General features: G+C 30.1%; 1 protein-coding gene across 1 annotated transcript; it reads left to right on the top strand.

Moving 5' to 3' along the window:
- The first annotated feature begins 1,995 nt into the window (after window positions 1–1,995).
- LOC137833208 (LOB domain-containing protein 4) lies at window positions 1,996–7,582 on the top strand. The gene is made up of 2 exons (XM_068641571.2): window positions 1,996–2,308; window positions 7,025–7,582. Exons 1-2 carry the CDS (start codon window positions 2,132–2,134, stop codon window positions 7,373–7,375), a joined length of 528 nt encoding a protein of 175 aa, XP_068497672.1. The 5' UTR covers window positions 1,996–2,131; the 3' UTR covers window positions 7,376–7,582.
- The last annotated feature ends 10,601 nt before the right edge of the window (window positions 7,583–18,183 follow it).

Genomic DNA, 18,183 nt, shown 5'->3' with positions numbered 1-18,183 from the left:
CCAATTAAAACACATTAATAACACTAAAATATTATACATTCTTATGCAAAAATTGCCTTTAAATTCCTACCTAACACCCATTAATTCCAGTGGTTTTAGTTCTCTTCATCCTTCTGGTTTCCCCTTCACACACCACCATGGGTAACGATCAAATATTCACAGCGCAGGTGGCCCCAGAAAACAAATATCATCTCCAAATATTTCTATTGGGAGAAATCAAATTCTCTCATGGACACAATCAAAACATCATCGTGTTACAAGTAATCATAAATGGAAAATACTGAAATGGAATACATATATTGTTTATGCTAGTAAGAAGATCAATGTTTTAGTTTTATTTTTCTTCGCTTACAAGGGTTTCCACATTAATAAGATACAATAATACATCACATGTTAGCCAATATTGATTTTAAAAACCACACCTTGAAGACCCAAATTGACTCTGCCATGTTGAATTAGCAAAAAAGAAGAATGAGAAGCAATGAGAAGTGAAATGAAGGAGAGAGTAACCTTTTTACATTTTGCTTTCTAGCGCGCACGGTGGAGTTGAGGAAAAGGGAAGTTTTCCAGAGCGGGCGCTGGATGCGACGACGACTAGGGCAACACGCGATGGAGGGCGCGGGACGCGACGACAGCTAGGGCAACATGCGACATGGCTGGTGCAGCACGCAGAGGAGGATGGCGACACGCAATTGGTGAGCTAGTTCGTGACGCGGTGGAAGCTGGTTCATGGCGCCGCGACGACCGCTAGGGCAACATGTTGCGTGGCTAGTGCGGCACGCGGAGGAGGTTGGCAGCACGCGACGTTGGTGAGTTGGTTCGTGGCGCCGCGACGACGGCTAGGGCAACACGTGACGTCACTGGTGCGACACACGGCGTTGGTGAGTTAGTTGGTGGCGCGGTGGCAACTGGTTCATGGCGTGGGCACGATGAGCGTAGCAAAGTGAAAATGGGAGTTGGTCGGTGGTGTTGGGTTTACGGTGACGAGCATAATCCACTGCACAATGAGTGAGAACAGCGACGTAAAGCAATGGCGATCAACACAGTGAGTGAGGAGCAGAGGCGCTATTGTAGTGGCCAGGAGTGAAGACGGAGAAAAAGTGAAGTGTGTAAGAGTGAAGGAGGAGTGAAGACGGAGAAAAAGTGAAGTGTGTAAGAGTGAAGGAGGAGCGAAAATGAAGTCTGCTGCCAAATGAGTGCGCGAAATTTTTGAAACCCTAAAAAGTAACGACGGTTCCTTTCCAGAACCGTCCTTATTTTCGTTGAACCTTAAAGTAACGACGAATCCTCCCAAAAAATCGTCATTATAAATGCTTCTGTTTGCTTTATAATTACAAGTTTGCCATCGTTTTTTTTAACGATGGTTTTAACTAAACTGTCTTTATATAGTGTCGTTATAGTGATATTTTGTACTAGTGTGTCCCCACTTATATGTTCATATTTTAAGAAAATATTATCCATTTTTTTTACGATATGTGACTTTCAAACAATGTCTATAATTTTCATTAAACACCGTTTTAGCACTAGTCAACATTCCTATTAGTAATAAAATGATTCTCAATCTGTGTGAAGGCATATTTCCCTTCCAATTAACTCTTGTATCCGATCCACAAAAAACGCCAAATAAGAAACCGCAACAATAGTAATATTCTACAAACTGATTACTAATATTCTACAAAGTGATTGATTCTATGTTTACCTTGTAAACAATAAAAAGATGAAGAAAGGGAAATAACATGTCCCTTTTGAATAAAAATCAGCAGTTTGTTCAAAACATGAGAATATATATATGTTAAACATGAAAAACAAAAGAAACAAAGTGTCAAAAAAAAAATAATGTACATGTGGGGGCAAAAGATCTTATCAACATCCATGATTTTGTCTAGCAAAATCTAGAGGCTCGTCTTTCATGGGACCCTTCCAAGATTTTCTGTCCCAAAACGTCTCTATATAACATCATGTCCACACTCCTTAAGACCCCCTCTCCCCTTTCCATCGATCAAGTTTTTCCTTTGCTCATTTTCAATCCTACAATAACTTACCCTACCCAACTTGCTTTCTCCAGGTTCCAACTGAATCTTTCAGCTCAAAGTGCTTATCATATTGACCTATTCTTCTTCTCCCTCAAGAAATGAAGGATGCTGGTAGAAAACAAGGTACACTGTCACCATGTGCAGCATGCAAGCTTCTTCGAAGGAGATGCGCACAGGACTGTGTCTTTGCTCCTTATTTTCCTGCAGATGAGCCCCATAAGTTTGCCAGTGTGCACAAGGTTTTTGGGGCTAGCAATGTCAACAAAATGTTACAGGTTCAATTCTCAAACACCCTTTCATTTTTTTTATCAATAATAAACAATATATACATACGAAACAACGATAAAAACCTAACAACACAAATTCTTCCAAATAACTACTCTGAAAAAAAAATAACCCTACAACTACCGTAAAGAACCTAAACTATCTGCTCATGATATATACTATCTGCTCATGATATATTTATCATTCTTTAGCAGTCAAATCTACTAAAGAACTTCCCAATCACTTTCATTAGGGTTGGTCAACTTGGATCCTATAGGTTGCACTTTTTTAAAGCAGACATTAAAACATCATACACAATTCTTACTTCTGCAATAGTTATGGTAAAATAGATACAACATAAGGAAAAAGTATTGGACAAGAAGCTGCAGCTACTTTTGGTCTCAAACTGCAAAGTAACTAATGGCTATAGTAAACCACCATAGCAATAATTTAACCTAACACACACACATATATATATATATATATATGATGTGTATTCTATATACATAGTTTACTTGGATTTACATTCTGTGATTTAGCAAGGAAAGTGATGTATTAAGCAGTGAGTGTCTGAGAGAGAGATCAGTGTATTAAGCAAGGAAAGTGATGGAATAGAAGATCCACTTGCTAGATTTTAGCAGCTTTGCCAAAAGTAGCTTATTTATATTGGGAAGAATCTGATCAGCAAGGTTAACATAACATACACACAGAGTCACGTGCTGATCAGATAAAAAGAAATGAAAAACAGCATATACTCATATCTTCATCTATTTTATGCAATACTTTCATTCTATGATATTTCTCAGAGAAAAATCAGTACTTGCTCTAGGGTTTTCTGTTTCTGCTTACTATCATGAAAAATATTGATATTTCCTTAATGCCTTTAATTTTCTTAAATAAAGTTACTTACTAAATTATAGTTATTATGGAAGAAGAAAGTAGTCTTCCAACAAAGTTTAAAGGGCTTACTCATTCTTTGTTTTTTTTCCGCTTTAACTTCCGTAGTACTTAATTACAGTTATTTAATACTATTATAAAATTATTAAATAAGAATTAATTTTTAAAAAAAAAATAATTAACTGTTATATTGATTAAACTAAATATTATTCTAAAAATTAAAAGTTTATTGATATTTAAATTAGTTTTTATTATTAATAAATTATTTTTAATTAGTATCTAATTAATTATCTATGTTTTAGATATTAATTACTTAAATTTAAAATTAATAATTAATTAAATACTAATTTAAAAATTATTTATCAATAATAAAAAATAATTTAAATACAAATAATTTTTTAATCTCTAATTTAGTCAATATAATAATAAATTATTTTTTTATCTCTAAAATTAGTTTTTATTTAATAATTTTTTTGTGTAAACTTAATAATACATATATTTTATTTATACAACTTTTTTTATAAACAATTTTAAAATAAATAAATAAATCTATAAATTAATATTAATTAATACATAAATTAATTTTAATTCATTATGAAAAAACTTTATTATTGTTTTTTTAAAAACATCTATGAAAAAATTTGACAAAATCTACAATAATCGTTCTTCTTTATTAAAGTATGATTCCTTAGCATATATATATATATAAAGAAGACAAAGGATGAAGTATATATAAATTAGCTTTAGTGCTCAGAAGCTACACCCAGTGTCAAGAAGATAAAGTTAAAAAGATATGAAACGTAATTATTATTATTATTATTATTGGCCATGAATTGTAATTTGTATTCTTTTCTTTCTTTATGACCACCAGTTACCTTTTTTAATGCTGGGTTCGTTTAATCAATGATATTTAAGAAAGAAGAAGAAAAAAAAGCTTATAGAGTTCATCTTTTTCTCTTTTCTCTTTAAAATCATGGGTTACATTGATGGAGACTTATGCATGTCTGAAAGTGATTTTGATTTCCCAGATCAAGATATTTCAACTGCTGGCTAAATTAATTATATATGAAATGTTCTTTTGTAAGCATGACACATTCATGACATACCATCATATCTCTTTTAACTAACTAATTATGTTCATCATATTCATATATATATATATATATATATATATATATATATATATATATACCAAATGCTATGAAAGAAAAAACAATGAGAATAAAAAAAAGTAATGAAAGAAAATCTTGTATCATGTGATAGTGTGATGACATATGATTGTTATCATTTAAGGTCTTAGCATAGCTGAAATGTTAAAGACATGTTATTGTTATTACTTAAGGTGTCAGCTATGCTGAAATGTCAAGTTGCATAATAATATCTAACATCAATCTTTATAAAAGAAATTATATATTTTTATTTAGTTCTTTAGTTAAATAGTGACATGTAAATGTTGTTTATAATTTTGCAATGCATAGTTATTAATAGATACTTATATTATTAGAAAACATTGCCAACTCATTATTGGATTGAAAATTTCGATCTTAAATGAACACGATGCAAATTTCATCTTAAATTCTATTTTGGTATTTTAGAAATGTAATATTGAACCAAATTAAAATTGATTAAATACATTACAAAAGAAATTATTAAATTTTGAAACTAATTTAAATTTCAAAATAATTAGTTATTGACTAAATTAGATATCATTTAATAAAGTAAAAAAATTATTAATATTTAAATTATAGTTTTAATTATTAAAAAAATTTAAAAATTAAATTCTAAATTAGTATCTAACCAATTTTTTTACTAATTATTTTATATTCTAAATTAATTTCTATTAATCTTTTAAAATTAATTTAAAATATTAATAACTAAAACTTTAATATTAGATATAATTTAAAAATTATTTTATAATTTTTTTACTAATAATAGAAAATACATTACTTTAAATACTAATAATCTTTTAATTTTTAAAAGATATTTAACTTAGTCAATATAATGACTAATTATTTTTTCTATTTTTAAATTTAATTATTATTTAATAATTCTTTATATATATATATATATATAATAACCATGAGTGGTAAACAATATAGTATTAACTATTATTTTAAATTCTTACTAGCAGCCAAAATTTTGATACATATTATGATATCACATGGTGTATATTATTGTCCTAGTCTATTGCATCCTTTATTTAAGCCATGGTTATGATTTTCATACTATTATATATTCTCTTTAGTCAACAAAACTTCATGTTTTGTTTTCCCCAATGAAGCACAAAGTGTCCACATACACCTTATTATTCATGCAACTCTTTTTTGACCAAGCATATAGAAAGATGATTTTCATCATTTCACCATGGATTAACTTCAAAAAACCAGTCTACACATGCAATTAGGTCAACATCTCATACCCATAACTTCCACCTGAATATTCCTTTCACCTGTACTCAAGTTAAGGCTAATAACTTCACTTTTTCACACATGTTCACACAAATCATTGTAACCTAATTGAGTGTGATGTGTAGCTTTTTGTAAGCAACCAAAATTCTTCACTCACCTCCCAATTTGTTCTGATAATCATTGCTAAAGCCATGTTACACACATGCACTGCATATCAGACACCTCACTTAGAATCTTCCATCCAATCATGGAAGAGTTCTTTATGTTAAAGTGTTTTCTTTTTTACTTTTTTCATGCTGCACTGTACCTGTTCAACAGATGCAAAAATGAAGTGGGACATCACTTTCAATCTACCATCTTCATTAAGATTCTAGCAGCACAAGAACACCCTCAAAAAACCCATTCTCCATTCTTTTCTGTGATATATTCTCTTGCATGCTATGATAATATAAGATACTTTCTTAACCTCCAAATCTGTTAACTAAATGTTAATTATTTGATTACAAGTATAACTCAATCTCCACCTTTAGAATAAAGACAAGTTTAATAATACACTACTACTTAAAAATTATTAAATAAAAATCAATTTTAAAAATAAAAATTAATTAATTATTATATTAACTAGATTTTATATTATTTTAAAAACTAAAAAAATATTAGTATTTAAATTATTGATATTTAATTAACTACTAAGGTTTTAACTATCAATTATTTAGATTTCAGAATTAATAGATAAAATCTCGATAGTTAAAATTTGATAGTTAATTAATGCTAATTTAAAAATTATTTATGAGTAATAAAAACTAATTTAGATACCAATAATTTTTTTAATTTTTAAAATAATATTTAATTTAGTCAATATATCAACTAATTATTTTTTGTGTCTAAAATTTATTTCTATTTCATGATTCTTTTGTAATGGTAAATGATATATATTTTAGGTTCAACTTAATTTACAAAATTATATTTATAAAATAAGATTTATATTTCATTTATAATTATATATGTATAATTTAATTCTAATTTTTAATTGGCATGGATCTTTAATATGAATTAACATAATTAATTATCCAAATGCTTTATAATATGAATTTAAATCTTATTCAACTTTGAAAAATTAAATAATAAAATAAAATTTACAATTTATTTATAATTTAATTATAATAAGACTTTCAGTATTATCTTCAACATGGTGGTGTGTTACATTACAGGTACCTACAGTTTCCATAATGATCTATATAAAATCCTACAAAAAAACAAGAGACATTTTGATCTCAAACATATGTTTTCACAAGAGTTGGAACATTCATAAAAATGCTTTAATTTGTATAAAAACAACAACAACAAAGTGTTAAAATACTAACTGAAGTGAGTGCTAAGAAGTTTCTGAGGTGGATTGAATGGGTTATAACATTGTTTCAGGAGCTAGCAGAGTACCAACGAAGTGATGCTGTGAGTTCAATGGTGTATGAAGCGAATGCAAGGGTGAGAGATCCCGTGTATGGATGTGTGGGAGCCATATCCTCTCTGCAGCAACAAGTTGATGTTTTACGAACCCAGTTGGCACTTGCAGAAGCAGAGGTGGTGCAGATGAGAATGAGCCAGGTTTCAAGTTCCTCTCACCAACCAAAACCAGTTCCTGCACCCTCCAATTCATCCTCACAAAACCTGTCTCCACCAAGAAGACTTGCCATGGCCACCACCAACTCCCTTTTTTCCATGGACATGGTCGTTGATCACCCCAACATGGGCGAGTCTTTGTGGTCATGTTAGCTATTGTTCTTCATTGGGCATGCATTGCTACGTGCCCTTATTTGTAAGGGATTGAATAAGTTTATCATCGACTCCATTCAAAAACTATTCAGCTTTTTTTTCTCCAACGTTTAATAGGGTTTTCTTTTGAATGGACGACACTGATGGATTAATTTTCATACTTAATGTGTCTGTAAATATCTTAATTATATATATGTTATTATTATTTTGAAATGAATAGAATTATTATCGAACTAAACATATTTATCAGATATTGGAGTTTTTTTTTCATGTTTTGGGTCTTAGCATTGGATCAACCCAATGTTTCAATATTTTCTTTCTTCTCTCTCTTTGTATATAAACAAGTGCATGGTTACGTCTAATGCAAGCAAAATTTAATGAATTTTTTCTCGTTTTCTCCCTCCTCGTTTTTCGAGTTATTTTTGTCTAAATTTAGTTGTTAGTTTCTTGCGTCTATCCATGGAGAGCATCGAGATGGTATTAGAGTCGATCGTTATGTTGCTTTCAAAGAACAAATTCAAATTCGTCAATGGAGAGATATCAGAATTGTTGCATAATGATAACACAAATGACACAGAGCATGATGTATATTGATAACGCAAAAAGAATTGAGGGAAGACCTTAAAGAAAGATTCTCAAAGAGTAACCATTTTCGTGTTTCGAATCTTCTGCAGGAGTTTAACTCCGTTAAAAAGTGAGAGAGGAGCATCACAAACTATTACACAGACTAAAAGACTCTGTGGGAAGAACTGGATTCTTACGGCTTTTACCTACTTGTGTTTGCATGGTGAAATGCAACTACAACATGATGAAGACTATAGCAAGTTACAAAGATTCTGAGTACGTTGTGTGTTTTTTGAAAAGGTTGGGAGAAACTTATAGTGTTGTCAAAACACAAATCCTGCTAATGGAGCCATTATCAGGTATCAATCACGTTTTTTCCTTAGTCCTATAACAAGAAAGACACCTCAAGGAGAACATAGGTATCGATACCAAAATTTTGATTAACAGCGCTAATCAATAGAATCAAAGAACAAATAACAAAACTAACAATGTTGGTCATGGATGGCGCAATTATGGAAGAGGAAGAGGGAAGAACTATGGAAAACAATGTTCTTCTTGTAACAATGAATCATACGACTGATGAATGTTACTCAAAACATGGTTTTCCATCCTGGATGAAATAGAGAACCAATTACACCAAAAATTCCCTTAAAAGGATGAAGAAGGCAAGATCGAGAATGAAAAGTCTCCACACAGTAAAACGCTCAACAAACAAATTCTTAAAGCCTTGCATTCTGAGCAACTTCAACAACTCGTGGACATGATTCAGAGTTCTAAAAACAAAGAAAAGGTGATAAACAACACTTTGGGAGAATGCTTGAAGCAAAGCCTCAACAAAGGTAATAAAGGTAAGTGTTTATGGATTCTAGACACAAGAGTTACATAACACATAGCTTATTCTATATCTTTATTTATGAGCTATCATAAGATAAAACCAGTGAAAGTCAAGCTACCTAATAATTAGAGTGTTACTATTATTTGTGTCGAAACAATTTTTCTATCCAAAAGCATTATACTGCATAATGTCTTATACATACCAGAATTCACTTTATACATAATATTTGTGCAACATCTCATGTCTTTGAAATGCCAACTTGTTTTCACTCACAATGTTTGTCAAATACATGAAAGCTACTAGAATCAATAACGAAAAGAATTATCCTGGAAAGAGTTTTATGATAAACATGTCATAATTCATCAAACTTCTTGCAATGAAACACCACAACAAAACTCCATTATAGAAAGAAACATCAACATATTCTTAACATCACACATTGCCTTATGTTCTAGTCTAAGTTACCGAAAGCCCTTTTGTCTTACACCTGTATATTTAATTTATCTGATAAATCGTTTACCTTCTCCAGTTATTAAAAACAAGTGTCCTTATGAGCTTTTGTATGACTATACTCCTAGTTTCTCTGATATAAGAATATTTGGATGCCTCTGTTTTACCTTTACTCTCAAACAAAATAGACATAAGCTTGATCCAAGGGCACAAAAGTGTATATTTATTGGTTTTAAATAGGGTACAAAATGTTACATTGTCGTAGATGTTCATTCTAAAGAAGTTTTCATATCCAGAAACGTTGTTTTTGTAAGGACTGAGAAAAATAGTCTTAGAGTAGAAATGGTACAATTAAAATGACACCTGAATATTTTATTATTAAAGTGAAAAAGCTATATAAATAGAAAATTAGTTATTCAAGTTTCATTTTAAAAGAACCACCATCTCTCTAGAAATTTCCTTTTCCTTTCCTCTCCCTTCTCTCTAAGATTCTGACCTACTCGTTCATCTGTTTGACGATCGGAGTCCACCATTAGACTCCTGGCAGCGAAACCTACAAGACTGCCCGATCAGAATCTTTGATAGAGTAAGTTCATTTTTGTTCCCCTCTTCCTTTTCCTCTCCCTTCTCTCTAAGATTCTGATCTCCTCGCTCACCAGTTTGACGATCGGAGTCTGTCATTGGACTCCTGGCAGTGAACTCTACGAGATTGCCCGATCAGAATCTTAGATAGAGTAAGTTCATTTTTGGCTCATTTTTCTTTGAGTTAGTTTTCATCTGGTTAGGGTGCCTTTTAGTTTAAGTTTGCATGTGAGGTTTTTATCTTCAGAATTAGTCTATGTTAGATCAGGGTCCTAGTGATATAGTTAGATTTGTGATCAGGACTTTGTGGTGCAGGTTAGGTTATCTTTAAGCTTTTGGTGGGTTGGAGCTCTTAGTGAGCATCTGCTCAAGTACATATATTTTATACATGTAAGGGAAGCTAGTTTTTATATTTTATATAGAACCCTAGGTTAGAAGATCTGGATGTGGGAGTGACATGGTCACCAGTTCAAATTTCTACTTGCAGAATTGTCTCTTTTGAAAAGTAAAGTAATATATTGATTGAAATGGTTAATTCTGAATATTTTATATTGATTTTAAGGTGAATAAGTTGTTGAAATTGTTTGTGTTTGAAAATTTAAAATGTTTGAATGATAATATAAATGAGTTGAAATGTTTGTGAATATTTTGTTGAATTACTTAAATGAGATGTTTGATGAGAAGTGGTTGTTTGATTTTAGATGATGATTGATTTAGAAAGCATATATTTGGAACTTAATTATGTGTTTAAGTGAATTTTTAGATATAATTGAATTGTTTAGAAAAGTTTAAAATATTTATATGATTAGTGAATAAATTGTTGTGTGATTTGGAAATTCTAAACTTTAGTATGATTTGATAGTGTGATTTGGATATTGTGAGAGTCAGAATATGAATTTTAATCAAGACATAGTATTTTCAGGAAAGAAAATACCGTGTTAAGATTGTTTAGGATGTGCATTGACTAGGGATTCGTCTAGAAGGAGATATCCTGACTCTCCTGAGATAATCGAATCATATAGATGAAGTTATTCAGGTGGTGAGAGTCGAAGGAGGTTCATATGAATGGGTAAGTTGTTTGAAAGATAATTAACTTCACCTGTTATATGAATTAACCATGTCATACTAGGAAAGAGATGATATTGAGATTATTTAAGCGCATAGCTGTGTGGATTTCACAATGAGATAGTATGACAGGTGCAGATCTCTGAGTTTAAGTCAACGCACAAGTCTTCCGGAAGTAGAGTCAATGTGTATGGTTGTGAGTCAGTAGATGACTGACATGAGAAAGATGAATATTGAAATTTGTTGATAGACACTTGATGGTTCTGTGGAATGTTTGAGAAATTGAATGAGAATTTATGTATTTTGTGTATTAATTTGAAATTTAAATTATATAGAAAATTTTGTTATAGCTAGCTTACCTTGTTATTTGTTTGAGTTTGTTTCTTTATTTGTGATGATCGTGTTGTACACGGGAGCAGATGAGATTGCAGGTAATAGAGCTCCTAAGTGAGCAGCTGGAGGATGTGATAGTTTTAATTTGAATGCTATGTTTGTTTTTAAAACTTTTGATGTATATATTAAAATCCCTATGAAGAGGGATATTTGTTTTATATTCATATGTTAAGTAGATAGTGTTTGTTTTACTTTTATTTTATTATATATATGGGTAAAAATTTAGGGATGTTAGTTTTCTATGAATCTTTCTTTTTGTAAACTACATGATAAAGATGATCAAATTATTATGTAAAAAGATGATAACTTCACAAAATAAGTGTACGATGATGCTCCTATGCAAGGCGAAGGTAGGAATCATGATGAACAAGAAGGATTGAGACGTTCTACCAGAATCAATAAAACACCAACATTTCTAGAAGACTACCATCATCAACTCATTATATCACCATATGATGGAAAACTGAAAAGCAACAGAAAAGTATGCTACCCTCTCGATTCAATTATGTCTTATAAAAGGTTATAAACAAGTCAATTAAAATACACTTTGTCGATTTCTTCTCAAACTGAGCCCCAATGTTATGAGGAGGCCAAACAACATCCTAAATGGATGGAGGCTACGAAAAATAAAAACTCTTAAACCCAACAAAACCTGGGAAGTAATGAATCTTCCCCACAACAAGATATTGATCGGCTGCAAATGGGTTTACAAAATCAAACATAAGGTAGATGGAAAGATCGAGAGATACAAAGCCATACTCGTAGCAAAGGGCTACACACAACATGAAAGCATCAATTATATGGACACTTACTCACTTGTGGCAAGACTTACTACCATACACATCATCTTAGTTGTAGTAGCCGTCATGGATTGAGACCTGGAACAACTTGAAGTGAATAACGTGTTTTGGCATAGTGATCACCATAACAAAAAATTACCAAGATTGTCATTTAACCAAATCTCTATATGGTCTAAAACAGGCAAGTAAGCAATGGTATGACAAACTAACATATTTTCGTCACACTATTAACTTCATTCAATCTAAAGTAGACAATTCTCACTTCATTAGAAAATATGAAACATCTTTCATTTCACTTCTTATATACGTGGATGATATATTTATTATTGGAAATAATATGAAAGACATAGAAACTATTAAAAGATTTTTAAATGCAACCTTCAAAATAAAGGACTTAGGACATTTAAAGTTTTTTCTAGGATTAGAGATTGCTAGAACTAAAGAGGGAAGACACGTATGTAAAAGGAAATATGCTCTTGATATTTTATGTTGGGTGCAAAACCTGCTATCACACCCATGGTTAAGAAGAATGACAAACTTTTTGATCAAGATTTTTCTATACAATATGCATCTCGATATCGAAGAATCATTGTAAGATTACTATATTTGGTCAACACCATACTTGATATCATCTTCTCGATGCAGTTCCTCAATCAGCTCGTTTAGGCTCCATCAAAGCTTCATCACCAAGTTGTTCAAATAATTCTTAGATACATAAAATCCTCACTTGGGCAAGGTATATTATATCCTAAGAATATCGATATTCAAATTAAAGCTTTAAGCGATTTTGATTAGGCTTCTTGTGCCATCACTCGCGGATCCACTATGGGGTTCTACATCTACCTTGGAAAATCCTTGATATCACGGAGAACCAAAAAGCAGAGCACAATATCAAGGTCTTCTTCTAAGGCAGAGTATCGAGCTTTAACATCTACTTGCTCTAAAATTCAATGGCTCAACTACTTGCTTGATGATCTTTGTGTTATTGCACAAGCCTCTTATGCGACAGCCAGTTTGCGAGATACATAACCCAGAATAATAGCTTCCATGAAAGAATCAAGCACATAGACATTGATTGTCATGCGATAAGAGAGAAAATTTAACAAGGTCTCTTTCATTTGCTTCCCATAAGCACAATCAATCAACCTGCAGACATTCTCACGAAGCCTCTCAATAGTAAAGCTTTTCATAGGCTTATTTTCAAGCTTGGTGTTATGATTATTCACCCACTAGTTTGAGGGGGGAAGGGGGGTTGGTGGTTTGGTCCTTACAATTGGGCCAACCCAATGTCGCAATATTTTGTTTCTTCTCTCTGAATATAAACAATTGCATGGCCACGTTTAATGCATGCAACGTAATAAATTTTCCTCACATCGTTTTCTCTCTCCTCATTTTTCATTGTTCACTTTCGTCTACATCACATTGTTAGTTTTGTGCCTCTACCCATGGAGAACATCAAGAGATATTAGTATTAAAAAACATCAAGATCCTAATGTTATATATCAACTAATTTTGAAGGAAGCAAAAATTTAATCAATCCTTCTGTTAAAATTATTATTATCATTAGGCTTGGATTGTTTTATGGTCTCTGTCTCTAGTACTTCTTTTTTTTCTGGACTCTCACAATTATTTTTCTTTTATGTGTGAACTAGAAGGACTAAATTATCTCCTCAGTACATGAATTGATGAAGTATTAAAGTTGACTAAATCTTTTTACATCCTCTTCCTTACTACAATATGATCCATATGCGACAATTTAATCATGCACAAGTAATGTTTTTCTTTTCGCGTACGTAGAGCTTTACTTATTTTATATATATATATATATATATATATATATATATCCTTTTATAGTGGTTAAAAAGAAATTTTATATTCATTATTCATGTTATGTAATTACAAGACGTAAGTACAATCCTGATTTAAAGGCTTATAGTGAGAGTTAAAAACAAGAAAAAGACTATAGGCTTAAAGGGGCTAAGAAGTATAATATCTATGAAGAGATAGGCTAATATTGTTGAACAAGGTGCTTTGATGTCTCCAAATCCACTTCTTGTGATGATCCAAGATTTAATGAATCTTAATCCTTTTGAAAAGATATGTTTTCTAAAGAAAGTGAAAATTCAACCTGTTGAAATGTCGATTCAACCGGTTGTTTTACACTTAGTGTATTTTGAAAAGGATTTGAAAAAACTTGACTTTGTTTAACTTTGATGTCAAACCAATTCAATCGATTGATTCGTGTTTTCAATCGATTGATTTTCTAAAAACCTTAACAAAATTCTGTTAAGTGACTTTAATCTATTTTAAATGATTAAAACTGATTTTGGTTCTTGAATTAAATGCTTTGACCATCTGTTGCAGTTTAAATAAGTTGTTTTACGCTTCTGGTTAAAAAACTAACTAAGAGAAATCATTCAAATCGGATTGTCAAGATTTCAAAGAGCTTTGGATCATTCTCAAGTGTAGAATAAGTTTTTCTTGTATTCACTGTGCTTTAATCTTAGTTTACACCCAGGTGTACTCTATTCCTTTCTCTTGTGATCGCTGTAATTCTATGTGAATTGGTGTTGTGCAGTTTCAGAGGTTGTTATGAAAACATTGTGTTGTTTGCCAACGGTGGTGTGTGTTATTGAAGGGTTCAAGATCATCATCACTTTGGTGTTTTGTTTGTAATCAATGTTTGATTACTTAGTGAATTCTCAATGGTTGTTGAGGATTGGATGTAGCTCTTAGTAAAGAGTGAACTAATATCAACATTTTGTGTTAATCTCTCTATCCTTATTCTCTTTAAAATTGCCTTTGCTTTGATTTTCAACACTGCTGGTATAAACCACCGAGCAGTTGATTTTCTGCAATCAAATTAAAAACAGTTTTCTAATTGGCTGAACTGATTTCTAATTAATTGATTCTTCATTGTCTTTCAATCTACCTTCAATAGTTACGAAAATCTTTCATAAACAATTCACCCCCTTCTTGTTTAAGGCCTATAATTCTAACAAATATGTCTAGTATCTTAAACAAAGAATGTCTCAATCATATCAATTCATACATGTAAAACACAGTTACAAAATAAAGAATCAACTCAAGTTTTATAGTATAGGTAAAAATGAGTGAAAACATACTAAAAAGAACATCAGACAGTCCATTGGACGATCCATTGGATGGTTTGTTAGACGTTCAAGCGATAAATCTCACAATCTCACAAGGGGCATTTTTATAATAAAACTTCAAATAAAACCCACTTATTTATCAATTTTAAGGAAATACATACAACAAAGATCAAGAAACCAAATTTTTCAATAGTTATGAACAAGGTCATCCATAAACAATCCTAGAAAACAGATTTATTTTTATTTTAGCATAAGCAAAAAAAAACTCTAATAAATGAAACAAAGACAAAAACAAAAAAACAAAAGACTAAAACTATGATTCTTCTCCCCACACTTCAACTATACATTGTCCTTAACGTAAAACTTCAACTATACATTGTCCTTAACGTAAAAACAAATAAATCAAATATCAAAAGAAACAATGAAATAATAAAAGGGAAGAAGAAAGAGTCCTTTGTCAAGTGTGAGGATAGATAGGAATTTGCATATCAAATTATTTAACCATCTCATCCAAAAGAGGAGGATTCTCATGAAAAGACTTTATATGGTAACCATTGACTTTGAATGTCTTGTTAGAGGTCGGAATGATTTACTCCACAACATCATATGGATAAACATGAGTAACCAAAAAGGGTCCAACCCAACGTGACAAATGGCAAGGCATAAACTTCAATTTAGAATTAAACAACAAAATTTATGACCTAAACAAACTTTTTCCTAACAATGAACTGATCATGAAGATTTTTGGTCTTCTCTTTACAAAACTTAAAGTTTTCGTATGCCTCTAGAGGAATTTCCTTTAGTTTGTACGATTGCAACTTTCCCATAAAATCAATACCCCACACATAAAAAACTTCATAGAACAATATAGGTTGTTGGGGCATTTGTTGCCTACGAGAGATAACAACTCATGATCTTTGACATTGCTCACATGTAAATGAGATCTTCCACGCGTCTTTGAAAATCATGGGCCAATAGAAACCATAGTCTAAAAGTTAGGATGAACCACTATAAAATTCTATTTCACTTTTCTTTTTTTCTTAGTGTGTTAGACATTGTTTTTTTAGATGTTTCCATTCATGATTTGAATTCATGCTGCATGCAACCTCTCTCATTCCTACATAATAGATGTTCCCAATCCAACAAAGCATTACCAATTATTAATTCTCCAATAGTACAAGGTGTGGTAAAAGTTCCTCAATCATCACATTTTTTTAGGCATACTAAAATTGAAACAAGAGACCGTTTGAACATATATTTTCTTCAAACTCTAAAATGTTTCTATCAATTAAAGTATGTGTATATTTATATATTAATATGAGAACTTTGTATTTAAATAAATTTTAGATATTTGTACGACATCACAAATAATCTTATATTTATTATTTAATAATTTAAAAATAAAATAATAGTATAATAAAAATAATTAGTTAGACATGATCAAATCTTATATCCAATATTTAGTTTTAAAAAATTATTTTAAATGCGATAAATATTATATAAATTAAATATTTTCCAGACCCAATTGTAAAATTACACTCGTACAGGAACAAACCAAAATAGGGCAAATCATGTTTACAAGATAAAATTCACCAAGTAAAAGAATAGGGAGTAACAAAAAAAAGAAGATGATGAAAAAATAAAAAAAGAGAGAAACTAAATATTAAAACCCAAATTAATAAATTAATTCATTTGAAACAATTTAAAATTGTCATAAAGTTTTATTAAAGTTTTAAAAGTTTTAAAAATGTTAGATTTTTTTATTGAAATTTAAATTATTAAAATAATAAAGCAGGTATGTTATAAAATTTACCAGTTATCCTCACGAAATAAAGTTACCATGGAACAAGAGAATGTTCGTGATATTAAAATATAATTAAGTTTATATATATATTTAAAAATAAAAAATAAGAAAAAACAAAATTTAGGAAAAAAACCAACAGGGATAATAAACATTATTTTTTGAAAGAAAAAAAATGGCGGTTATATTTGAAGTTTGAATTAATTCATAAAAATAGGGAAATTAACAAAAAAAAAAAGCACATTTTGGAGGGAAACAATTCAAAATTAAAACGAAGACAAGGACACAAGAAAAGCACAAAACCCGCAAGTAACCCATCCAAAGAAAAAGACACCAGCTGTCTTATATTATTTTTAAATTTTAAATTTAAATTTTTCCACTTTTCAAAATTCAAAATAAAATAAATATTTTAATCTCTCGTCACAACATTGAGACGCGTTACTATTAAAATAAATATATTATGAAAATGCAAACAAAAATAGGAGAAATTGAAATTTTGTATTATATTATTTCAACCCAAGAATAAAAGTGATTGAAAAATCACTTTATTTTATTTACAAAAATTCAATTCAAGTAATAAAATGTTCAGAAATTTAAGATTTGATTATAAAACGTAAAAATAAAAACTTAGTGATAATAAAAGAGTAAAATCTCCAATATATTAATACTGTGGTAAGAAAAAAAAATTCAGTTTATTTTTAAGGTCAAAAACATATTGTAATAATCAATATATATAAATTATTTTATTTATTTTTAGCAAAATTTATAAATTTAATATTAAAAAATGGAACACAATTATATTAATATAATGCAAAAGCAGAAAAATAGTTATATTTAAGAAATAATGTAATGGGTGTCGCTTTGGAATAGCAAAACACGAACTATTTAATTTAAAATATATATAAAATTAAAATTAATATAAAATATTGAAATTTAATATATGTTAAATATATTAAAATAAAATAACGCGCGTTATATTGAAAGAACACGCTTCTTATAAGTATTAACATTTTCTAATTACACAGTTTTATTTTTTTGACAAATCTGTATGATGAAAAGATATATGCTTTTGGTAATTAAATAATTTTACTTTTTAATAACTATTTCAATTTTTAAAAATGATTATTATTAAAAAAAAGTAAGAATGAGGAAATAAGGAAGAAAGAAATGGAATAATAATAATAATAATAATAATAATATGAATG

Source organism: Phaseolus vulgaris, chromosome 11 (genome assembly GCF_051622355.1).
Source record: "Phaseolus vulgaris cultivar YP4 chromosome 11, ASM5162235v1, whole genome shotgun sequence".
Lineage (NCBI taxonomy): Eukaryota > Viridiplantae > Streptophyta > Magnoliopsida > Fabales > Fabaceae > Phaseolus > Phaseolus vulgaris.
Note: the sequence above shows the minus strand (reverse complement) of the source record. Positions and strands in the feature narration are given on the sequence as shown.